Source organism: Malania oleifera, chromosome 8 (assembly GCF_029873635.1).
Source record: "Malania oleifera isolate guangnan ecotype guangnan chromosome 8, ASM2987363v1, whole genome shotgun sequence".
NCBI classification, from domain to species: domain Eukaryota; kingdom Viridiplantae; phylum Streptophyta; class Magnoliopsida; order Santalales; family Ximeniaceae; genus Malania; species Malania oleifera.
In genome coordinates, this window is record NC_080424.1 from 89638044 (window position 1) to 89665200 (window position 27157).

At 36.5% G+C, this 27157-nt stretch overlaps 2 protein-coding genes across 2 annotated transcripts in view; one reads left to right on the plus strand and one right to left on the minus strand.

The window, feature by feature from the left end:
* Positions 1–932: 932 nt before the first annotated feature.
* Positions 933–2517, plus strand: LOC131161526 (uncharacterized). Its single transcript, XM_058117347.1, has one exon. It carries the CDS (start codon positions 1114–1116, stop codon positions 2203–2205), a length of 1092 nt encoding a protein of 363 aa, XP_057973330.1. The 5' UTR covers positions 933–1113; the 3' UTR covers positions 2206–2517.
* A 3583-nt stretch (positions 2518–6100) lies between these two features.
* The window catches only part of LOC131161527 (uncharacterized), a 51703-nt gene continuing 30646 nt past the window's right edge, over positions 6101–27157 (minus strand). The window contains exons 8-18 of the mRNA XM_058117348.1: positions 18380–18516; positions 18166–18256; positions 17997–18062; positions 17669–17891; positions 16700–16801; positions 16367–16452; positions 16157–16279; positions 11028–11097; positions 10847–10938; positions 6624–6728; positions 6101–6544 (exon numbers count right to left, since the gene is read on the minus strand). Of these exons, the coding sequence (XP_057973331.1) occupies positions 6431–6544; positions 6624–6728; positions 10847–10938; positions 11028–11097; positions 16157–16279; positions 16367–16452; positions 16700–16801; positions 17669–17891; positions 17997–18062; positions 18166–18256; positions 18380–18516 (1209 nt within the window). The 3' untranslated portion in view covers positions 6101–6430. The remainder of the gene's footprint in view (positions 6545–6623; positions 6729–10846; positions 10939–11027; positions 11098–16156; positions 16280–16366; positions 16453–16699; positions 16802–17668; positions 17892–17996; positions 18063–18165; positions 18257–18379; positions 18517–27157) is intronic.

Here is a 27157-nt window from a genome sequence, read left to right on the forward strand (position 1 = left end):
AAATTTAAGCACATGTCATTACCTCTCAACCTCCCAATAAAATGATTAAACAATGAACAGCTCAGAAATTTCAAAGTCCTAATAATCCCCGGAAAATAATTTGGAATTTTTTTCAGGGCCACGAGCCACCAATAAAGTCCTCCTCTTATCTTTTAAAGGTTTTTTTTTATCAAGAAATTTATTTTTTAAAAATAATAAAAATTGTATTTTTCATTCTATTTTCCCTCTTTATCAAGTACCATTAAAAATAAAATTTTATTATAAAATGATTAAAGACTAAATATCAAGCATGTGTAAAATTGAAATTTTTATTTATTGTTTGATATATATATATATATATATATATATATATATATATATATATATATAATGCAATGGATGTAAGCTAAATCCATAAAGTGTTTGTTGAAATCAAGTTTGTTACATTTAAGCCCCTAGGTATAACAAAGAAAAAGCAAACTGAAAAATAAAAAATAAAAAAAATCATAATTTACATTAAAAAAATAATGATATTTAAGGACAAGGCATGTCATTTTATTTAATAATGACACCACAGTTTTTTTATAAATTATTATATTTCTATAAAATGGTGAATCATTTTCGCCATATCCCAAAATCAAAATTAAAGAAATTCCTAGTGGATATTAATATATTGGGTGTGCTTAATTGCCCCGTTGAGACATTTCTTGCTTCCCAAGCCTATTCACACTCGTGTTTTGAATTCTCTTAGTAGCAGCAGTTGTTGGTTTACTTGTATTTATTAAATGAAAGGTGACAGGTGAAAACGCAGTTGATGAAGTGTTGATACGCTAAGCCCCACCATTTTATCTTTATTTTGGGTTCAGACCTTTCATGGAAAGTTCACAGCTCCGGCAGCGCAATTTACCTTTGCGTATAGTATTAAAAGGCGGCTTCTTACGACGCCCCTGGTCAACAATTTTTAGCTCTCTCTTTGTCTTTGTCTGCCATGCTCCCTTCTCTCCTCCTTCCTCACTCTTCCCTCCCCCCCTATCATCTTCTTTATAAATACCTCCGGGATTGTTTGAGCCTTTCGCTGATACCAGATTGGGAATCCCCTCCCCATTGAGCGGGAGAAAGCATAGAGAGCAACAGATGAAGATGGAGGTGATGATACCTACACAACCCATGAATTTCGACTTCAACGGTGCCCGTGCCCTTCCCTCGCCATTCCTGAGCGCTCCTTCCACCCCTAAACGCTTTGGCGAATTCTATCTCAGTGCTCCCACGAGTCCTACACGGCTTTCTGACTTCTACCGCGACTTCGATGAGTTCTCCATGAACAGCGGCAGCAGAAGGGGCGGGACCCCCTCCGCCATCCCCTTCGACTGGGAGGAAACTCCAGGGACACCCAAGTTTACAGTCGCAGCCGACATTGACGATGAGTTTGCATTTGAATTTAGCGAGGCCTCGGAGGGAGCTTCTCGCTCGGCCGAAGAACTCTTTGATGGTGGCAAAATTCGGCCTCTGAAGCCTCCGCCAAGGCTACAAATTGGTGGGAAGAATGAGCGAGCAACCCGAAGGAGTCCAGCTTCATCTCCGAGGTCACTGAGATCGCCATTATCACACGGTAAAAAGATTATCCGAGATGCTTTCTCACCGAAACAGAAGAAAGATTTCGACCCGTTTGCAGCAGCGGTTGAGAATACGCGCAAGCGGACAGAACACGAAAGAGGAAGGGAGAAAGTACCTACTTCGTCATCCCCAGGGTCGGGCCGTAGAGGAGCACGATCGCTCTCTCCTTTCAGGGACTCCGAGAATCCGTGGGAAGACGAAGTGCTGCTGAAGAACACAAATCAGTCTCCAATGAATTCAAAAGCCTCCTCCTCTTCCACGACTACTGCTGCTGCTACACCATTGATGTCTTCCAAGGGCTACAAAAAATGGAAACTGAAGGACTTCTTACTGTTCCGGAGCGCCTCGGAAGGACGAGCAACAGATAAAGATCCTCTCAAGAAGTACACGACTTTGCTCAAGAAGCATGAGGACGGCAAGAACTCAAGCTTCAGGTCCACCGACAGCTCTGGTTCAGGATCAAGTTCAAGGAGAAGGGGACCAGTTTCAGCACACGAGTTGCATTACACAGCAAACCGGGCAGTGTCGGCGGATTTGAAGAAGAAAACTTTCTTGCCTTACAAGCAGGGTATTTTGGGGCTACTGCCTTTCAATTCAGCTACACGTAAATGAATCCTCTGATGTTTCGCTCATAAAATATTTTTTCATTTTGTTGTAAAGGTCATAATCTGTTCCAATATGCATCAAATTACCAGCTGAGGGGCTGAGTTCTTCTTTATTTTTTAATTTTTATCTTTTTGGTTCATGGGGGTTTTACGGGAGGAACTAAGTTGATCATCATTCAACATCCTGCATGTAGTTAAGGACATGGTGTGAGGGGTGATTGATCTCCTTCTGTTGTTTTAGTATACACTTGTAATTGTAAGAATGTAAGAGCAGATATCATAGGTACTAGAACAAAATCAGGATTCATATTCTATGTTCCATGGCTTTTTTGTTTTCCTAAATTATTTACGCATAAATCATAATCTTTGTATCACCAGTTTCTTGGTAAGGTAGAGCAGGAACACAATATGCTTTCACGCCAAAATTAGGAGGTCATCACGCACGCATGTGTCAAATTCATCAAATGAAAGTTGAACTAACCTGTACCAGGCACAGCCTGACTCATCAGTTGGGTATCCTAACGCGCTTAAAGAAAAAATATCATAAAAAATATCTAAAAATAAAAAAGTAATAAGAGAAAGAAATGGCAATTTAAATAATATTACTGTCATATAAAAATGGTGACGTTGTCGAATATTGAAATGAAATACATACATTCAGAAGTCAAGAAAGCAAATATTGACCTATCCATGGACAGCTGCTGCTGTCTCAATTATCCAAGAAGTCAAATATGTCACAAGATGGCACCTCATACTTTCTAGAGCTATTGACAATTCCATAAGGGGGTGTTGGACACATGTAAAGTTTGCTATTGCACATTAAGCAAGAGATGAACAACTGGAAGGCTTTATCAAGCAAACCAAATTTGAGATGTCTGCATGTCATACCTCTGACCTTAATAGGATCATGGCTACTATCCAACTACCATGTGGCCAGCTTGATTACAAAACAAGGGAGCTGTTATCCTAACATGAAAAAGTTAATGGAAATACAAGTAGAGGTTGGTGTACATGCCTAATAAGGAACTTTTTCCCTTCCAGTCAGCATGGTCAGAACTTTCAATCCATCACAAATTGTAATATATGATCAACTTGTAAGGGGTGAGTCCCAAAGTCAATATTTTGGTGGTTAATGCCCAGAAAAAGAGTTGGAAGTCGGCTGAATAGCCGAAGACAAAATATAATAATAGGAGTGAAACTGCAAGGTTCAAAGCAAGATCTCATAGGGAGCAAGAGACAGACACCTCTTACTGCAATTCAATTTAAAACAGATCATAAAACCTAGGGCTATCAGGTGTCAGGACAAATCACCAAAAACTAGAAACTGAAAAGTTCATATATAATGGAAACACTTTCATGTTGCAGGTTAGAATTCATATTATCACGTAAGTCAAGATGTTTGTGTTGGGCTTTTGTGGAGCCTAGTTATGTTTTGATTTGGATGATGATCCGACCTCTATTTAATTAGAGATTTTTATCCTAAGGCTTAGTCCATGGAGCGAAAACCGTAGCGCTCATGGACTAAGTGGTATAAGCTGTACTTGTGGGGGTCCGGGGGCAACGCCCTCGGGGAAAATTTTTGGAGCCCGTTCGGAACGGAACCCTAGGCGCAACATATAAAAGGGTGCTTTCGGGTGATTAGGGTTTTAAAAAAAAAAAGTGGTTGTAACCGCGAGAGAGAACGAGAGCGAGAGAATTGTATCGCCACACTCTCTGTGCTTTCTTCCTGATAATATTGAAATCCCTGCAACTCCGTGGACGTAGGCAAAATTGCCGAACCACGTAAATATTGTCTTGTGCGTGTGATTGAATTTTTCTTTGGCGTTATTCTTTCTCTATTTGTTTCTCACAGGTTTCGAAATTTGTTCGTATATTCCTAACAGTTTGATGTATGTCAGAGCAGTTAGGAAGGGAACAAACTGTGTATGGTTCACCTGCAGAGAAACTAAATACAACTTGTAACTTGTTTTGTAATTAACAGCAACTTTAAAATGCCAGGAAATGAAGCTTTCACTAAAATCAAAATGCAATTTTTAAAAGAAAAAATTACTTTCGTATTAAAATCAGCGGATGGTTTACTAAGTAGATGTTTGTTTGCACTAAATGGCCTCTGAATAGAGGCAGATCATGCTTAATGGAGCCTCTTAATGATTTCTAAATCCCTCATATCAAATCAGTGTTGGACACATCACTGATTCACTTAGCAGCTCGTTAAGAACCAATTTGGACAAATCCATCCCTCTCCTGCTTCCCACGTCCCTTCACTCGTTCATCTCTTTCAACCAGGTCTCCAATGGTGACTTTACCATGAAAAAGGAGCTCTATTACAGCCACTCGCAATGGGCCACAGAGAGAGAGAGAGAGAGATGTTCTGTGCAGTAGCAGCTAGGCTTACGATTTGGCTTTGTCCAATGTAATTTTTTGAGCAAATTTCTGGCAGTAAAGAGTTTGCTTTTGTTTTCTGTGAATTTTGTGAAAAGAAGAAGAAGAAGAAGAAGAATCAAGAGGCAACAATTTCTCTGCTACTGTAGTGAAATCACAGGCCTAGTGAATTAATTGTTCGATTGTTAGGGAAAATGTTGGAAAATGTGAAGAAATATTTTTGCGTTCAAATTGTTGAAAATTTGATTTTTGTTTCCTTGATTACTTTTTAAAATTCTTGATCTGTTGATCCAATGGTGACTTCACCATGAGAAAGGAGCTCTATTACAGCCACTGGCAATGGGCCACACATAGAGAGAGAGAGAGAGAGAGAGAGAGAGAGAGAGAGAGAGAGAGATATTCTGTGCAATAGTGGCTAGGCTTACGATTTGGTTGTCCAATGTAATTTTTTGAGCAAATATCAGGCAGTTGAGAGTTTGCTTTTGTTTTCTGTGAATTCTGTGGAAAGAAGAAGAAGAAGAATCAAGAGGCAACAATTTCCCTGCTACTGTAGTGAAATTACAGGCCTAGTGAATTGATTGTTTGATTGTTAGGGAAAATGTGAAGAAATATTTTTGCGTTCAAATTGTTGAAAATTTGATTTTGTTTCCTTGATTACTTTTTTTAATTCTTGATCTGTTGATCCAATGGTGACTTCACCATGAGAAAGGAGCTTCATTACAGCCACTGGCAATGGGCCACACATATAGAGAGAGAGAGAGAGAGAGAGAGAGACATTCTGTGCAATAGTGGCTAGGCTTACGATTTGGTTGTCCAATGTAATTTTTTGAGCAAATATCAGGCAGTTGAGAGTTTGCTTTTGTTTTCTGTGAATTCTGTGGAAAGAAGAAGAAGAAGAAGAAGAAGAATCAAGAGGCAACAATTTCTCTGCTACTGTAGTGAAATCACAGACCTAGTGAATTGATTGTTTGATTGTTAGGGAAAATGTTGGAAAATGTGAAGAAATATTTTTGCATTCAAATTGTTGAAAATTTGATTTTGTTTCCTTGATTACTTTTTTTAATTCTTGATCTGTCGATCAGTTGGAAATTTCAGTGACCTGTTGATCAGGAAGGGTGGAATCCTGGTGAGGAAATTTCTTGAATACTAATCCGTCAGTATGCAGTCCATTGATCTTTTTTATTTTTTTTTTATTTTATCCGATCTTTAAGAGTTTCATTTAGTACTCCGCAACTAACAATAAAACAAACAAGGCCTAGGTACTTTTAAATTTGAAAGTCACCTTCGTTTTGCCATCAACATGAACAATATGTAACTCTAGAAGAAGAAAATGTGGCAGACATGGCGAACCCACAAAACTATACTTTTGCAGATGAGACTAACTGAATTTAAACTCATTTGGAGGAGACTTACATTGATATATTTTGTTAAGAACCTTATTCAACTGAAAGCTATGGAATGTACATAGAAAATAACTACCAGATGGTATAGCAGGCATACAGGTAAAGAAGACATCCATCGGACCAAGAAGAACAATGTCTATCAACTCATTAAACAATAACAATGTCTTCTCTACTGTCACACAACAAGATTGAAAATCAAACTGATAATTGTAGAGTTTGAGTTAACAAGATTAAAGAACTGCAAAGTGGTTGCCCCATTCAATGTCAACGCACATCTCATTTACAAAGTTTCAAGCCCAATCATTGCCATCTTTCTATAAAAACAGGTACACAAACTTCCTGAACACAAGCAAATTTACTGCTCTGGCAAAACTCAGATTGCACAAAAATCTTGACTTCATATATTCAGAAATACAGAAAGTGAATTGGATATCTTGCAGCAGAGGCTTAGTCAAAATTATCAATGGCAATTGGTGAAATCTCATCTGCCACCTTGAAGTGTCCAACCAAACGCGCAAAAAATACCATTTGTTGTTCCAGTGTGAATTTAATGTTCTCAGCCTGTGTGTGTTACTTGATCAGTTCTACTGTTGTCCTCTCACAAATACTGTGATTAGATAAAATGTAAAACAGCACAAACCTTACGAAAACCATGTTGTTCTCCTTCATACTCCACAAGAGCAACAGGCAAACCCTTTTCCTTCAATGCTCGGTAGATTTTACGAGCTTGATCTGGTGGCACAACCTGAACATATTGATGTGATTTTTTATTTTTACTTTTTTGGAACTCCACGCTGGGGATACTTGCAGAATGGAATCACCAAGACAGCATTATTTATAGAAAATGAAAGGATGAATTTCTTTCTATATAATTAACATTATCTATTTCATATTATTTAATTTATACAGATCCATCAATCATGAACTATTTTCTTCGTGCACGCTGAAATAAATTGCATCCCCAATTTAAGGAGCTGTCCGGAAATTGGAATGGGAATGAGGAAAAGGGAATGAGTTTTGCAGGACTGACCAATATTATAGTGGGAATCCATCTGGGATATCAGGATCGGAATTCCCACAGGAGGAACAGCAATCACGATGGAAGGAATGGGTATTTATGTTTCAAAATAGCAATGTCCCGTCTATTACAATTTTAAAAAAACATAAAAAACATAAAAAATGGAAAAAAAAACCAAAAAACCAAAAAACCAAAAAAAAATAAAACAAACACCTTCAATATCCTAATAATAGAGATTCTTCCTAAATGGTGCAAATGCAAGAAAGGGAGTGAAACAATCTAATTCCCTTGGAGTAGGAATGGTTAGACTGGAATTGCCAATCGCACTCATTCCCACTTCAAGGAGACCCATCTCCAAGGATATTGAGGGGTTATGTATGGTAATTGAAATTTTCCTATCTTAAGACCTTTTTTAGGGCTTTCTGCATTCATCTCAAGCACACAAGGCTGTAAGCCATTTTTCCAATATATACAAGAATGTTAATTGTTATCTATTAGTTTTTTTCAAAATTAAAAGAAAACACACAAAACAAAAGCAAGCCCATTTTACTAACCAAACAGAGTTAAATAGACACAAGGTGACTTTCTATCAGAAAAAATTTGTGGCTTTCTAGAAAGGAAATCATATATATACACTCCTTGCCACATTTCATGTTGAAGTCAGCAGATAAGGGTACAGAAATTTTTAGAAGTCTTCCCAAATCAATATATATTTCCATTCAACATTTCTTGTTGAAGTCAGAAGATAAGGGTACCGCAATTTTTAGAAGCTTTCCCAAATCAACTTGTAGCTACATCAATATAAGAACAAGCATCTCAAGAAAGCTAGACACAGGACTAGTGGAAATATTTTGATGAGTAGAGGAAAAGAAACTATTATTATAGTAGCAATCTTTCTTGAGATCAACACAGCAGCAATCTTCACTAAAGGGTACTCGGAAGGAGAGCTGGGGGTAGATGATCATTTTGCTCATCAAAAGAAGAAGTTTTGATATTTTTTCTCTCTTGTTTAGGAAAAACAGGACGACAGGTAGAGGTACATGATCATTTCATCCATCAAAAGTTAGATAAAAATGTTCTTTCTCTTGTTTAGGACTTCTGCAAGTAAGCACTCATTTGTTGTTACTGTGTTGCTATCTCATTCATTTAATACTTGACAAACCCTAGGAATAACATTGTTTCTGCAACTTAATCATATAAACATGGTCTTAAAATTTACACAATTTGTTGTTACTGCTTTCCATCACTCTCGAAATCAAAATGGAAGTGTCTGTCTAACGAAATTTTTATTGAAATTTCCGTAAATCATCTGAAATTTATCAAACTCTCAAAATTTCAGCAAAATTTTAACTACAAAAAAAAATTTTCTCAAAATTAAAATTTGATATTCAGAGCCTAACTAGAAATTTATCTCTTGATTAATCTTATTTTATTATTGAAACTAAACATTATTGCAAGGTTGTGAATGATAGCTTTCATACTTTTGAAATTGTACGGAAATTAAAGTCAGATATTAGCTATACAACATTTTATTTCATCATTTATAGCTAAATTATTGACATCCACATAATAAATAATATTTAACTAATTCATGAATTTCATTTAACTGAATATGTTTAATATAACTTCTATATTAAAACTACTGCACCTTATACAACACAAACGTGCCGTTGATGTATTTCATTTATAATATTTTAGTTCTAAATCCTGCATTACAATGTTCATTGACAATTTCTAAAGTTTCATATAAAAAAAAATCACACTTTAATAGTAATATCTATAGTTGTTAGAATCACACGCTGCTTGATTCAAATCAGACAATTCGTACTGAGGAAGGCATAAATCAGTTCAAATCATATGGGAGTATCACATAAGGCTATGAATCAAGGTGAATCATACTATTCAACAGGTGAATCAATAAATCAAATCGAATCGTATGAATCATTAGTTTCAGATCCTATTTTTCTAAAACCCAACTTAAACACTTCTTTAAACTTCCATTTGTTTTTTTGCACAATGACCTTCTATTTTCAATGTACAAGAGTTCGGTCCTCCAAGATGGAGAAAGAAGCCTGTTGGCCTTCTCATTCTGCACCTTTGTTTTCTGCCATTGGATGAGATTAGAAGAAAACCAGAGTTAAGAGACAGAAACCAGTGTTTAGAAGAAGACCAAAGTACTAGGTCGGTGAGCTTTTGGTTGGCACATTGCCTTCATTCTTCAAATTTAAAGGTCTGATTTTTATAAGTTTTTATATTTTAAATAGTTTTGTTTATGCTTTTTATTTACTTTATCTTGTTTTAGTTGTTAGAGAAAGCCCATGCATGAAAAATGATTTTTTTTTTATCAAACACCATAAAGTTCAAATTTTTTTTTTTTTTTTTTTTTATTGATTCATTCCCTTAAAAACCAAGTTCAATTTTTCATTAATTTTTTCTTGATTGCTCTCCTTGTTTTTTTAAAGAAATACACATGAACTTTTATTGTTAAACATGTAAACTAACACCATAACATAAATTTTTTAATTTTAAAAATTTTTTGTGGGTCCTTATCTCATTTTTTAGTGCATCTTGAACTCTTAAGAGTCAGTGCTTCAGTTTTGAGTCACAGAACACATGTTATAGTTTCATAGAAACTAGCTTAACTATATGCCTAATAGAGGTGGAATGATTAGATGATGGTATATCTGGTTTATATGGCTAGTTTTCCCTTTTATATCAATATATGTTCGAGTTAAATAGACCATGGTAGGATTTAGACCTACAAAACTTGCTTAGGCAAGCACCATTCCAATTATGAACATGGTTGATCCATATTTGTTGAAATTTCAATTTATTTACTATTTTACTTCTTATACATATATGCAAGTCATTTGGAATTCGATTCTCGATTCAAGAAAATTGGGATTTCGATTCACTATTATTCAAATCTCAATTTGACAACTATGGTAATTTCCATCATTTTTTAAAATCAAAATCAAAATTGACATTGATATCAAAACTTATATCAGAAGTTCTGCATCTTTGTAGCCTTAAAAATTTCAGTCGATATTGAAAGTTAAGACCTTGCTAACTAAGAAAACCAGGAAAATGCTCTTTCAAAGGACACCTGAGCTTATTCCACTGCTTCATGTGTCTTACGTAATAACAACTACATAAATAATTCTTAAAAATGAAGTTCTGGGTTGGAGACGTGGGGTTCATTTCTATAAGTAGGATCATAAATGATATGCAACATTTTCAAGGCACTTACGCAACAAGCACAGAAATGTCTGCATTTCCCGTTAAATGTGCTAGATTTATCAGAAATCACATGTCTCTACTGGATGCCAATGGTAATAGGTTAGTGCTTACTGCCTACGGTGTTCATCTATTGGGAACCTTTAATGGCTAAGCACTTCTGGTTGTGGGTGGATATTTTCTCACCAGACCTGTAGCAGATTGGCAATGCCAACATGCTTAAAAGGCCAAGTAGTTGATTAACAATGAATGCGTCCATGTAACCTGCTACTTTATACTTTTGTTTGCTAGGTTTGTTTCCTTGTTTTTCTAGTAGTTTGGTTGTGCTCAGATGGCAAAATATGCATCTTACCCAGGAGCAACATAAACATTTTATCAAATCCATTTTAGATATTTTAATCTTTGCTTAGACAATGCTAACCAAATGTCACTATCATCCTTGTTCAAGTTTGTCTATGCACACTCAGAAGGATCAGCTGCAATTACTATTTGCAACAATCCTTCTCTGATATCCATAGTTCAAAACCTGATAAATCCCCTTAATTATCATTCTTGCATATATGACATTCAAACGGGGAAAAAAATCATAAACATGGTATTGCACATACCTTGTCGTCCAATCCTTGGAATAAAATCGTAGGACAGGAAAACTTATCTACAAAATTAATGGGCGACCTCTCAAAGTAATTATTTTCACTTCCTGCAGAAATCAAGAATTGCCTCAATACTAAATGTAATGAACTCAAATTCAAAAATCAATTAGCACAAAACATGTAGTTCTATTATTACCAACAAGATTATCGATATAATGAGATTCAAATTTGTGAGTTTCTGCTCTCAACAAGGTTAAGTCAGCTACCTGTTCATAAACCAATAAGATTAAAAACTTGTCAAATCTTTAATTTCATGGAGAATACATCTAGGGTCATAATAATATGTTTCGAACTATGAAAAATGATTTTACATGCAAATAATTAACAAATCCAACGTTTTTGAGAACTTCAAGAAACTAAATGCAATTGAAATTTAGAAAGATATTCAGAGGATTGCATAAAATTGCTTAAACAAGTTGTTTGTCTTCTTTCTTCTTTCCATTTAGTTCCACTTTTGGGTAAAGTGTAGATAATTATAGTTTTACACTAACTCATCGGCAGGGCACCTCATCAGTTCAGACCTCAAAAACTCAGCCTACCCAACAGATAGAAAGACAAGGTCACAGAAGTTGTAAACAAGTTTTTTCATGGAGCTCATCATAACATAATCCTATTCAAAAAAGGGCTTGAATGCATTTTTTATCAGCAAAAAGGAAATTCATTAAAGGGCATCCAGTGATTTATCCTTCTCCTTCATAAATCTCTAAAGTTATTTACCAAGGAGCATTTTTCAAAAGTACATAGCGATTTAATCCCAAAACCTCCAAGCGTGGAGGGGTGTTTGGTTCGCGGCATCTTTTAAGATTCTCACAAATGTGATGTCCATGGCATCACATTCTCATGTTTGTTTAAACGTGGAAATCTGACATGGTAAGAATGTTCGCATTCCTAGGAATGAAAGAATTCTCATGAAACATGGGCATCCTATTCCCGCCATCTCCCATGAGTAAGTTTCATGGGAATCTCATTTCCCATGGGAATCATACTTTTTGGACCAATTTGCACCCATCATTTTGATGGGTAGGCAACAATGCCCCTATAATATTTATTATTAGAACATGCTATTATTATATTTAAAATAATAACTTATTAATAAAATAAAAATAACATTATTATTGTGTTGTAATAATTTAATATAATAGTTAATATGTGGACACTATATTGCCCTCAAATATTTGGGTTAATTGATTATTTAAGTGTTATATTGTTTTAAATTTATGATTGTTGAAAAGTTAAGGATATGTATTAAATTAAGTGCATATTCTTAGTATGTTTTACTGTTAAAAATATAATTATTTTTTGTATATTGGTTACACATGTCAAGTGCATAATGGAACTCCTTGCTTGAAGTGCCTACCAAGATTCCCATGTTAAACCAAATATTGGCATGGGAATCATGTGTACATTCCTAAGAGTGACACAACACAAACCAAACAAAAATATTCCCATGATCCAAGCATCCCACTCCGAGGAATGAGATTCCCAGGAATGTCACAAGGGAATATTTTTTACGCCATGAACCAAACAGCCCCAGGAGGTTGTTTAGCAAACCCCCATTCTACTAAGTGGAATTTGAATTCCTCCCCCGAGCTCCCCCCAAAAAATCTCTTTTGAGTTCCCTCCCAACTTTTAGCAACTAAACAAGGGATAGGAAAGAGGGATATAAAGTAGAGTAGGAGATTAGATAAAGTATTATTTACAAGAGAAAGTCTCCCATCCTCAGAGGGATAATTCCTTTTCCAACCAGCCAACTTTCTTTCAAATCCAAACACCTTTGTCCTTGAATTTGGCATTAAGCGGAAGGCCTAGGTATTCAATTGGAAGAGCCCTGAGTTTGCACCCCGAAAGGCCCGCAAGGAGTGGCCCCTCCATTATGTTCCCAAGAAGAATAAGCATGTTTTTTTTTCCCAAATTCACCTTTAAATTGGATGCTGCTTCAAAACCCAAGAGGATGCTGCCCCTAAGATTGATGATTGACGAGCTCATTTTCAAAAAAATAATATTATCATCCGCAAACAAGAGATGGCAAACTTCCATTTTCGTTCCATTCATTCCAATGCTAAGACCCTTGAGAAGGCCTCCTTAGAAGACCTTTTCAACATCAAGCTTAAAACTTGCATAACCAAGATAAACAGTAAGGGAGAGATAGGATCCCCCTGCCTGAAGCCTATGGAAGAATGAAAAAGATCAAAAGGGCAGATGTTAAGAAGAACAAAGAAGCATGGGGTTGAGATGCATTGATGAATACAACTACACCACAAATCCCCAAAAGCCATTTTTCTGAGAATTTGGAGGAGGAAATCCCAATTCAGGTGGTCAAAATCCTTTTCCATGTCAAGTTTGCAAACCCATTATTCCTTTCCTTTTTAAAGGCATCCACAACTTCATTAGCAATAATAGCAGCATCCAACATCTGCCTTCATGCTACAAAAGCATGTTGGTGTTGGCCAATGACCTTCGCAATTGCTTTCCTAAGCCTTAGATACTACCCACCATACTAATAGGGCAAAAATTCTTGATGTTGCAAGCCTAGTTTTCTTGGGGATAAAGGATATAAAAAATTGGATTTCAGACTTTACGTCAATAAGAACCACATTACATTTCAAAAAAAAAAGAACTAGTATCCAAACAAAGTAATTCACTTGCTGACAAAACTAGATTCAATGAGACTGATCATAAATCTGGTATTGCAGACGAAAAGCTAGCTTCTAGATCTGAATTCAACAAACAGTCAAATTCCATTAGCAGTTCACTCAATCCTAATGATTGAAATGATACTGCCAGAAGCCTTTTCCTATTCTTTGGGCCATGAGGCCTGCTGCCCTTGCAAGGAGGTGGGTTCCCCATTAGTACATGCGTCAACTAGCAAAGTCTGCTTTCAAATTTGGGATCTATCAACAAATTATCCAAGTTTGGCTCAACACTGAATAGGAAGTTAACAAACAGCTGGTCAAAACACTGTTGACAATACGCATAGATATAAAAACTTTGTTCAACAGAGGTCAAGTGAGAAGACATGGTTTGCTTTCTCTATTCCTATTCATTGTTGTAGTGGATGCTTTGAGTAGATAGATAGGACAGGATTTGTGAGCGGTGTTGGGGCAGGGAGTGAGGGGGTGAATGTGTCTCATTTACAGTTAGCTGATGACATGGTTATCTTTTTAGAAGGGTATCAAGAGACTTTCGTAAATATCCTTACTATTATTCAGAAATTTTAGCAGGTTTCTGAGTTAAGAATAAGTTTGGGGAAATGTGGGATTGAGGCTATTAATCTTAGTCCTAACAGGGTTCTGGAGTAGTCTTCTTTAGCTGAGTGTCGGATTTTAGAGTGGCCTTTTACTTTCTTAGAAGTTCCTTCAGGTGGTAATCCTCGGTCTCTCGGCTTCTGGGATCCTATTGTGAGTACAGTTACTAGGAATCTTCGGCATTTAGATGGGTGGAAAAATGATTTATTCTCTTTAGGTGCTTGTATCACCCTTATTCAAGCATGTCTATCCATCATCCATTTGTTCTAATTACCATTGTTTAGAATTCCTGTTGAATGGCTAATAAGATGGAGAAGATAATAAAGGAATTTCTTTGGTTGGGGTAGGAGAGAAGAGGGATCATTAAGTTAGTTGGGAAGTGATTCGTACGTAAAATAGCAAGGCAGCTTGAGCCTTAGTAGGCTGGTGTGCTCTTTTGGGTTAATGGTATGGCAGTTACACTTAAAGGTGAGCTCACTGTAGCACGGAGTTATTATTAGTAAATTTCACATGCATTTGAACAGTTAGGATGCTAATTTGGGTACTAGATATTCCTATGAAAGTTCTTGGATATTTATTTCTTAAGTTTATCATTTATTCCTTGCACTAGATATAAATTGGGTAAAGGGTGTCATATTTGTTTTGGGGATGACATCTGGTTTGGAGATCCCACCTTATCTATTTTGTTTCCTTGTACTTGTTGCCTTTCCATGTTTCATGATGCCATCATTTCTTCCTTCTTGCTCACTAGTGATAATACTCATACTATAAGGTTTTCACCTTCAAAAAAATCTAAATGATAGGGAGGAAGAGTAGCTCTTTTTTGCTTTCTCTCTTGGAGGATTGTCGCCCTTTGTTCAGTTGTGAAGTCTAAATTCTCCAGTTTTTTTTTCTCTTGTAAATATTTCTTCAATGTTCTGGTTAAATCTAAATATCTAATTTGCTTTTTTCGCTCCATTGTCATACCTGGAAGGCCAAAGTTCCTTCTAAGATCAATACACCAACAATTTGTGGCAAAGTAGGAGGCCTTTAAAGGCATTGTCCCCAGATGTTTGTTTGTCGTGTATTAACAGTACTGAGACTGCTTCTCATCTATTTACACTGTTCTTTTACTTGGGTTTCATGGAAAAAGTTTTTTGATATGTTTAAAGAAGATTGGATTTGTATGAAGATTCCAGGAGATCTTTTGGAGCTCTTGTAGAGGGTTTGGGAGGAGTAAGGATCCAGGTAGGGTTTTTGGAGTTCTGCTACGTTGGCTGTTTTGTGGGGGTATCTGGTTGAAACAAAATGCGCATATTTTTACAGAAAATAGTTGAATATTTCTTTGCTTTGGGACAGGATACAGTATACGGCATCTCTATGGGCTTTCGCAGTGGGGTGATTTAAGGGATGTATTTTTTGGATGTGCAATGGGACTGAAAAGCTCCTTTAGGCTTTATCTTAATTGTGCTTCCTTTTGTTTCAGCTTTTTCCACATTGATGAAGGATTTATTATCCTTCTGCTTGTATATTTTTTTCTTATTCTAATAGCATCTATATTTTTTATCCAAAGTTTGAATAAACAACCATTGACATGTACAATAACAAGAAGATTATATTCTATTTCTTTACTAAAGTAATATTAGAGCTAAAATGCTCACAATCTTCATATTTCTTCATACATGTTATATCTTATATACATATATATAAGGAAAGGATGACAAACTAGACAATTTCAATATTTTATTAACCCATCACTCATAACAGACATTTTTTATTGTACAACAATGGCATGATGCAGGTAATTATTTCTTGTTTACTTCATGTAAAAAGTCATTGGTGGAAGATATAGCCGTCCCTCATGCACAACAAAGTCATTTTCATTTGCATATTTTTTTGCATTGTTCCAATGTTCCAACATATATTAATAGAGTATCACCCAACTAATCAGCACTAGAAAAACCAAGTATGATGCATCAAATTTGATAGCCCAAAACAAATAAAATAAAACTGAAACCAAGTTTATATAAAAAGCACTTACGCCATACAAGGAAGCTCCAGCCTTGAATGTTTCTCTGAACGCAAGTGCAGCTAATGTTGTGTACCCACCAGCAGACCCACCAGTTATGCATGATCGCTCCCCATCTACCTTTCCACTGTCCACCTAGACAACCAAATGGAACTTATGATGTGTTAGACAGTGAACTGCCCGTCCATCTATCAAAAACCAAAAAAGGATTTTGAGTGTTACCAAAAACCTGGCACAACTGCAACAATCATTAACATCAACAACTCCCCACTGCCCCAAAAGCCGCTCTCGATACTCTCGACCATAACCTTCAAATTTGTTTCACGTCACACTTAGCAGAAGTTCATAATTCAATTGTTAATTGGTTGAATTAACTGAAAAATGGACCAATGTTTTAATGAAACTACAAAAATAGAAAGCAAAATAAAGTTAGGTATAAATTAGAGTAGGTATCAATAAATGTCGTAGATCTACTAGCCTAATAGCCCAACAATTGAGGGATGAAACCCTATAAAAATTTAAAAATATAGACAGCAGCAAAGGCAAAGAACAAACCCGTGCTTCCACCATAATTAACATCCACAAATGCCCAACCTCGACTAGTCCAGTATTGGATACTCAGATTTAAGATTCCACGTGTTTCGCTTGTGGGTCCACCTGCAATACATTAAATTAAATAATACAAAAAAAAAAACAACAACAAGAACTTTTCATCCGAAGCAGAATAAATATGTAAAATAATGGACTCTGAAATTACCAGTTCAACAAAAAGCCCTATGGCCCAATCAAAAGCAACATCACATTTGGTTTGCAGAATGCGATGAGATGGGAATAGAATGGAATAAAAAATTTGAATGGAGAATAACTTGGCATCCTGACATTCTCAGCTATGGTCTATGATTACCAGAGTGCGAGAATTCTTCTCATTAAAGTATTCATGCCATCACTCTGCTTCTAATTAGACTTTGAAATATATATATTTCGAACCAATCATGGAGATGATCAAGCTAACATTGTTTATGAAATAATTCAAAAGTGTGTCAGCAGCTCAGCCCCATGGCCTGCTTCAAACTTCTACTTGGCTCAAAAACCAATGGCTATTAAACCTGCATCATATGCATAATTATGTGCATATACACATGCACACAGAAGCACACATGTGCACAAGCACATATAAGCACATGGCTGAGTACATTCATTCATCAATCAAAAGGGAGCCTAACAACCTTTCCATGTTTGTGCACCTGCTAACTGTATGAATGCGCCATTCAAACTAAAATTATATAACGCTACCCACTCTGTAAAGATGACTCACCACAAAAAATGTGCAAATTACAATAGTATCAGTGTGTTGCTTGATACAGGGTTGAGGTGTCTTAACATAAAACATCATAACAACTTTCAGTTGTAATGTAACTAAGGCAAGATAGATCCATTTCTAACAAAGATGCATCAAACTAGATGAATTGCAATTATGAAAATAACATGGTTAATCTTACTATGAGAAAAATAACCACAAAATACCATGGCTTTTCAATAACAGTGGAGGCTTTTCCTCCTGACTAGCTTGATAGATGGGGTTGGATGGTGGATAGAAGTATGCATAGGCATTTTGGCCAGGAACTTCCGTTGGAAATTCAATTAGCTCTGGCAAGCTAAAATATGACTTGTACTTTGAACTGTCAGGCGAAGAAGACCAAACGATATCAAAATCAACTGCTTTTGATTTATTTTCATCTAAAGTTACCTGCAAACACACAGACGCAGAGGAATGCTAAGGAACCAAATTGAACATTAACTATTTGAAACTCTCAACATTAGTGTTTCCATACAGATTAAAAGGATCGAGCACCTTAGCTACTGATAATGGATGGACTGCTGATGCTCCCTCAACGTATAAACAATCAATCCCCAAAGTCTGCACTATCAAACAATGCATCTTAGACAACTATGAGCAGGTTATCTGCTTGAATTATTTTTGATTGCAATGAACCAGTAAGAATTGAGGTCTTTTATATTACAATATTGTTTATATCTGTGAAAGGAACATGAAGCAGAGATAGCAAGCTTTGTCCACAATTCAGAACTCCAAGGTAAGATCTTCCCTTCTGCCTGCATAACATTATCCACAGTACTAATTACATTAACAAAGTAAATATGCACTAACTAGACGTTAATAAAAAAGTAAAATATGAAAACAGATCGCGAAACTAGTAGTAATTTTCACCAAGTCACCTGTAGTTGCAAGCAATTAAATTTTCTTCCTCATTGCTCTGAATAAAGTCATAAGAATTCATGCCGAAAATCCATAATGGCCTTGCAAACTCAGCATCCAATGAATAAAGTGATAACACCACATTGTCGGATTCAATCTATTGGAAAATACAAGATGGCATGACAATCAATTTAGAGTTTATCCCCAAACCAATATATATGTATGATGTTCAACAATATTATAATGCTAATAAAAGGAACACTTGCACTGTACATGAAAGGATTAACTTTCACCAGTTCATGTCGGTTAAGTACCAAAACATTACCTGACCAGTAATAGCACAACAATTTCCATAAAAAATAATGGCAGCTAATCAAGATGAGTAACAACATAAAGGCAAGGAATGGATAAGGCACTTCTTCTGCTTGACATTTTCCCAACAATTTATGTAACAAATATTTTATAAATTTGTTTTTTCCATCGTCTTTTTCCCCTGTTATTGGGGAAAGGCAATTATCGAGAGAAGAGCAATAGCTTCAGTTGTCTATGTTTAGAACAGAATTATTTAGGGACCAATGGTAATCTATGTCAAAGATGAGATGGCAGTACTAGGCAGCCCAACTTGTGTGTATAATATGATAGGACTGCCCGGGCATAAAAGGATGTGTAAGTGAGAAGTTAGTGTTGGCCCAATAGATGATTTTGATAATTGAAAAAACATTAGATTAATTTTTCAAACTTGAATAAATCAGATTGAGATTTTCGGTAAAATGAAAGACCTAACACAACAATAGGCCTCTCCCTCTATTTATAACATATATCAAATACATTCTAATGACCATAATACCCTTACTAATTTTCACCTAGTAACAACAGTACAACACTAATAGTACTAAAATTATTAAAATAACCATTAACACTCTCCCTAAAGCTGGAGCATAGGTATCATATGCTCCTAGCTTGTAACAAATAAAATTTAACATGAGCAACCTACAAAAATTTGGTAAACAAATCAACAACTGCATATCAAACTTCACATAAGTGGTGGTAATAAGCTTTTGTGCAAATTTCTCCTGAACAAAGTGGCAACCATGAATCAACTTCTATGTGTTTTTGTTCATTCATGGAAGACCGAGTTGAACGCAATATGAAGAGCAGCTTGATTATCACACATCAACTCCATAGACCAAGAATATGGAAAATCCAATTCTACCAACATGTTTTTCAACCAAACTAGCTCACATGTAGTGTGAGCCATGGCCCTATACTCTAACTCAGCACTAGACCTAGCCACTAAAATTTGTTTCTTACTCTTCCAAGAAACCAAGTTACCACCAAAAATGATGCACTACTACCTAGCTATAGTTAGTAGATCTTCTGTTTGAAGGTGATCCAACCCAATCTACATCAGCATATCCCTAAATATAAGGGTAACCTTGATCTTGATATAAGAGACCTCTCCCAGGTGCACCTTTGAGATATCTCAAGATGCGAATTACTGCATCCCAATGACTTGTTTTCGGAGAATCCAAAAGTTGACTCACAACACTTGTGAAAGATATGTTTGGTCAAGAGATTGTGAGATAATTCAACTTTCCAACAAGTCTCTACTCTCTAGTATCCTGGCCATCATCCTAGGTTAGGCAACAAATAACCCATATCCAACACTAACTTGCTATTTGGATCCCTAGGTGTTTCAACTGATTTGAATCCCAACAGCTCAGTCTCATCCAAAAGATAAAACATATACTTCATTTGTTACATAACAATTCCCATACGAGATCTGAGTACTTTTATACCCAAGAAGTATTTCAATGGTCCCAAATCTTTAGTCTGAAGCTTATTCTATAGAAAATATTTAAGGCTCTGAATATCTTGATCATCATCACCTATAATTACGATATCATCCACATACACAATAAGGCAAATCCTACCTGATTAAGTATGATGACATAACACAAAGTGATCCACTGCACACTGTCGAAGGCCAAACTCAAGCACTATAGCACTAATTCGACTAAATCGTGCTCTGGGAGAATGTTTTAAACCATATAATACCTTATTAAGCCGACACACTAAGCCTTCCTCCCCTAAGCAACAAACCCAGGTAGTTGCTCCATATAGACCTCCTCCAACATCACCATGCAAGAAGGCATTCTTCACATCTAACTGATGCAAAGGTCAATGACAAGTGGTGACCAAGGATATGAACAGATGTACTAATATAAGTTTGGCAACAAAGGAAAAAGTGTTGAATAATCCAAACCATACATCTGAGTATACCTCTTAGCAACAAGACATGCCTTCAAATAAGCCACAGAACCATCAGGGTTGACTTTCACAATACATACCCAACCACAAACAACCATAGATTTGTTAGGAGGAAGAGATACCAAGTTACCAATTCCCAAGTATCATTGTCCTGTAAGGCACTCATCTTTTCAATCATTGCATTCCTCCACCAAAGTGAGCTAAATATGTTGAGACAAATTATGGGCAACAAATGATAGAGTAATAACAAAACAATAATAGGAGGGTGATAAGAAGTTATAGCAAACAAATTTGGAGGCCGTGCCTTGGTGCGATGGCAAGTGCCTCCGCCTCGGTACGGGTGGTCTCGGGTTCAAGACTTGGGAGCGGCCTCTCGAAAAATGGGGGTAAGGCTTGCCGACATCCACCTCTCCCAAACCCCACTCAAAGTGGGAGCCTTGTGCACTGGGTACGGCCTTTTTTTATGTTGTGTACATGTGCATTTACATTTCCGAACAACAATGGGAGGATCAACATTGTGGAAATATAATCATCAGATGAGGAAACCAAGGACATGGTAGTTAAAGCTAGAGAGGACTCGCTTCCTTGGAGCCACCATCTTGAATACACCTGCACATTAGGACAATCGACACGATGAGGACTCAAACTACATGGAGACGTAGGTGGATGACTGGGTAAGGACAACAAACTAGAATCTAGAAAATTAGGCAAAGGAAGAGACTTGTTGAGATTAAAAGCACTCGAGGACTAATACTCTGGTGTAGACTCAAAGAAGGTAACATCTACAGAAACAAAAAAAAGCGATACAGAGTAGGACTACAACAATGATATCCATTTTAAGTGCATGAGTAGACACATTTTATAGCACAAGGATCCAACTTATCCACCTTGAGAGTTAGTTTATGAACAAAGGACACACATCCAAATATATGAAGAGGTAGAGAGAATAAAGGTGAATTGGGAAAGAGAACGAAGTAAGGAATTTTGCCACTAAGAACAAAGGACAGCATCTTGTTGATAAGATAACAAGCAGTAAGTATAGCATGACTCCAAAATACTTTCAGTACATGCATTTGATAAAGTTAGCAGCGGAAGGGTGTTTCCTAGTGACGGCTGAGTTTGTTTTGGTGGTAGGGTTTAGGTTAGATCATGCTCTGATACCGTGTTCAGACTTTTGGTAAAATGAAAGACCTAACACAACTATAGGTCTCTCCCTCTATTTACAAATTACAATATATATCAACTACATTATAATTACCATAAAACCTTTACTCACTCTCACTTATTTAACATAACATTAACACACTAATAATACTTAATAACTAAAATAACCATGAACACAAATAATTAGCATTTGTTATATATACATTGTGTGCAGGATAATCAATTTGCCTGAGTTTTAAGTTTTTAAATTATCTTTAATGATACCATAGAGTAGAAATATTATTCGGTGTGTTTGTTATATTATCTACATAAGGGCCATGCAAAGCTCACTTATTTACATGTGCTCATGCAAATCTTGCTTATCTACATGAGTTTCATGCAAGGTTCAAAATTTTCATGCAAAGCTTGCTTCATAGATTATCAAAATTGAGCTAAGACTCTGAGGCATCTGATAATCCCCAATTTAAACTCAATTACCAGGCCATGTGACACTCGTCGAGACTCTCCCTCGACAGAGTCAACCAATAACTACACGTTCAATTTGACTGTCATGAACCCTCGAGAGATTTTTGGAAGCCATTCATAGTCATGAAATATCAGTTCCAACAATAATGAATTCATGAAGACAAGTGACCTTCATACTCAATGACATGTGGAACTATTTGTTTTATTCAATCAACAAGACAACCACACAAGCCATCATCCGAATAATTCAACATCCAGTATAAAAATCCCTGGCAAGGACAAGTGAAGACATCTCTCCTCCCCATTTAACCGAGGTCACACTATCAAGCCCTAACATTCTCCCCCACTCACTCTATCGACAACCTCGTCGATGTATTTGTAAGAAGACTTCCCACTCTTGTTGTTGATGACCTTCGTCATTGACTACATGTCTACCAGGTTATACTCTACATATTTACTCTCTACTCTATTTGACTCATCCACGGTATGAGAGAAATACAACCACTGACTTGTAAAGAACTAAAAAGGGATACGTATGCGAAGTAACTACAATAACTGATTGGTAAAGAATTGAAAAAGGTATCCAACTCATCCACTGTGCAAGGTAACTACGACAATTGGCTGGCAAAGGACTGAAAAGGATACAACTTGTCGATTGTATGAGATAACCATGACAACTAACAGTTAAGGATCTGAAAAGGATATGACTCATTAACTATATGAGGTAGTTACGACAATTGATAGGTAAAGAACCAAAAAGGTAAACAACTCATCTACTCCAATTGGTTGTCTTTTGGGTATTGAAATCTACCAAATCTTGCATCATACCATCGTTCAAGTCATCAGAGGCTTCCAAGTCTCTATATTAATTTGGTCAGAGCATGCAACATTCACCCTGCCTACCCTTTTTCATGCATTGGCGCGTCACCCTCCCTACTTTCCTAGGTACTTGGCATGAACTATTATCCTTTCCCTGCCATACTAACCGAAGCATGCATCGTTCACCTAGCTAACCCTTTAGCGCATGGTGTGACACCCTACCTACTTTCCTGGGCGCTTGGCGTGAACCATTACCCTTTCTCTGCCATGTTGACTTACCAAAGTGTGCAGCGTTGACCCGGCCAACCCCTTTAGCACTTGGCATGACACCTTGCCTACTTTCCTGGGTGCTTGGTGGGAACCATTACCATCTCTCTGTAGTCCTACTGGAAGTCCTCTGCTCACTTTCCCATCAAATTGCCATGGATTCTTTTCCAATTTCTGCACGCACAAACATAAGCAATGATCTCCATTACTCCCGTAGAGAGGCCTCAAGCTCTATTGGCACTACCCCATAGGATTATGGAAGGCATCACACCCACGATGTGTTTCAGCCTATTCAAGGCTTCCGACAACTCAATATTCTCAGACAGACCTCAAGCTCTACTGGTCTGTTTCAGGTGGGGAGGCCTCAAGCTCTATTGGCACTACCCTTTGGGATTCTGGTTGGCATCGCACCCTCGATGTGTTTTAGCCAGCTTAAGGCTTCCAGTAACTCAATATTCTCTGGCAGACCTCAAGCTCTATTGGTCTGCTTCTCGTAGGGAGACCTCAAGCTCTATTGGCACTACCTCTTGGGATGATGGATGACAATACACCCTCGATGTGTTTCAGCCTACTCAAGGCGACAGCTCAATACTTTCTAGAAAACCTTAAGCTCTATTGGTCTGCTTCCCGTAGGGAAGCCTCAAGCTCTATTGGCCCTACCCCTTAGGATTATGTATCACATCACGCCCTCATTGAGTTTCCGACTACTCAATCCTCCTTTTTCTTTCTCCTTCATGAGATAGGAGATGGCATCATGTCCTCAATGTATTTCAACATATTCTCGAGGCTTTCAACTACTCCATACCAAGGATTCTTATAAATGGAGTGACTTACTCAAGTTCCACAATTCTATTTTCAAAATCAATTTTCCCTTTGGCGGCCGCATACTCTCTTGGTACGCCTTTCTCTTGAGTCATCCCTGCCTTACATGCCTCCGGATTGTTCTATTTTACAAAAAAATTTAAATTCTCAATTTACAACTCATAGTGTTCACACACACCCAGCTTATGTACACCATGCTCTGATACCAACTGTCACGGAACCCGAATTTAAAATCAATTAACGGGCCGCGTGGCACTCGTCGAGACTCTCCCTTGACAGAGTCCGCCAATAACTACACATTCAATCCGGATGTCATGAACACTCAAGAGGTTTTCAGAAGCCATTCATAGTCATAAAATATCAGCTCCAACAATAATGAATTCATGAAGACAAGCGACCGCCATACTCAATGACATGTGGAACTATTTGTTTTATTCAATCAACAAGACAACCACGCAAGCCATCATCTGAATAATTCGACATCCAGTATAAAAATTGTTGGCCTAACATGGCTTTCGAATCTTGTTTTGATGATAACAAATAAAGGTTAATTTAACAAAGTTGTTGTTTAAGTAATGAAATTTCAGGAAATCTTGTATGACAAAGTTCAAAAGGAACAAAGAAATGGATGTTCAAGATCACTAGTACCATAAAGCCACACTCCATCTACAAAGTGATCAGAAGAAATCTCAAGAGGACCAGGATGTTCAAAACATATGGAAGCTTAAAGGAGACTCAAGCTCAAGTCTAAGAGGATTCAAAGCAAAGACTTATATAAAGACTTCAAGCTTAGAGTGTTTAAGTCTTTAGGATAACTTATGTAAGTACTTCATTCTAAATATCATGTTGAAATGCTTTGAAACTCATTAGGGGTTAAAATGGACTTAGAAACCTTATTTTGAAAAACCCGGAAAATGCTTTTTAAAAGTAACAAAGCAAGATGGCTAAGAGTTTTGAAAATAACCTGAAAAAACAGTGTTTATAACTATTCAAGCAACTGAAGTTTAAACCTCAGGTGCCTAAAGAATTTCCTGAACAAATTCTGAAGAGGCAGTGCAAGCCCAAGTGCCTAACCCTTGCAACCTCAAGCGCCTAACCCTGTTTCAAGTTGAAAATATACATTGTGTTAAGAAACTTTAGGCGACTGACCCCGAGACCTCAAGCACCTGATCACTGTTAACGACTATAATTTTTAAAAGTTTTAAAATTCAAATTTATATTGCCTTTGCCCCAAACTTCGTATAAACTTGGGAAACACTCCAAGTAACTTGGGCAACACAAATTAAACTTTTTTGAACTTAAAAATACATGATTTCTTGAATCAAATCAATACCAAGAATTGAAAATCTACTCTCAAACCTTATTGCTCTTTCTCTTTCAAAGCTCTCTTGCTTGCATCTTCATACTGAGAATTGCTAAGATAATCTAAGTCTCTGATCAATCTTCTCTGAGTTCAAACCTCTGAATTGCTGATTCTTATCAAGAGAAGAAAATCGGTGAAATAATTCTTGAGCTTCAATTCAATTTCTTTGATATTTGTTTTAAGTATATTAGTTGAGCTTTATTTGTACTAACCAGCTCTATCTGAGAGCATCTCTTGTACAAAAGAAATCTTTTTTTATTCCCTTGTTTCTTTGATGGTTCAGGTTATTGGATCGTTGTAACCGAGCGTGGGGAGGGATTGTAAACGGTTTGTTCCACCCGCAAAGGAAGTGTTAGTGGAATCCTTAGGTGGTCTTACCTAAGGCAAGGACGTAGGCTTGGTATAAGTCAAACCTCATAAAAAACTCGGTCTCACTCTCTACCCTTTCTATATAATTTTTTTTTCAGCATATATAAATTGTGTTTCAAAGTGCAGGTTGCTGAAAACTGAGATTGAGAAAAACTTTTAATTTAAGAGAGTACATTGATTAATCTTTTGCGGAAATCTTAAAGTGAGTACGTTGATTAATCGTTTTCGGAAATCTTGATTAAACGAATTGCACAAATATTCATTCATACAGGGCCCTAAACTGAGTTTTTGCAAACACTGAAATAAGGAAGTGCTGCAGCAATTGGTTAAGTATCTTGTGTTTTGATTGATTGATTGAATTATTCAAAAGCTGAGAGTATTATATTTTGAATCATTAGTTTGTATTGATAGAATCAAAATCTTTGGTTGGTTTAATTGAGCATTTAAAATCAAAACATTCTTGTGTGTTTGCTATGTATACAAAAGATTGTGAATTTATAAAAAGGCTTAAAAGAATTTTATAAACCCAATTCACCCCCTCTTAGGACTACACCTTAACTTTCAATTGGTATCAGAGCTAGGTTATAGCAAATCTTAATTAGAAGCTATATAAAGGTCTAACTGGCACACCTAGGTGTATCCCCTTTGGCTGAAGGTCAATCCTCAACTAGACCACCTATATTTTGGGGTTTACACTATACGTTTTGGAAACAAAGAATGAAAATATATATTCAAACTATGAATTGGAAAGTATGGATAATTGTCACACATGGTGACTACATTCCTACTAAATTAGTAGATGGTAAAGAAGTTCCTAAAGAAGAAAGAGACTTAACCGATAATGACTATAAAATGATGCAAGTAAACTCAAGTGCCATGAATGCACTATATTATGTTTTAGACGTTAATGAATTCAATAGTGTCATGGCATATAAGTCAGCTAAAGAAATTTGGGACAAGTTAGAGATAACCTATGAAGGAACTATAGACGTTAGAGATAGTAGAATCGACATGCTCACTAGTGAGTATGAAGCCTTTAAAATGAATCCTAATGAAACTATCACTAGCATGTATACTAGGTTTACTCACATAATAAATTCCTTAAATGCTTTAGGGAAAAATTATTCAACATATGAAATGATTCGAAAATCCTTAGAGGACTTCCTCCGATATGGGAACCTAAGGCCACAGAATCACGAAAGGAAGAAACTTGAAAAATACCTCTCTTGATGAGTTAATCGAATCCCTTCTCACATAT

Coding starts and splice junctions, on each gene's coding strand:
- LOC131161526 (XM_058117347.1), top strand. CDS start 1,114: ATGAAGATGGAGGTGATGATACCTACACAACCCATGAATTTCGACTTC.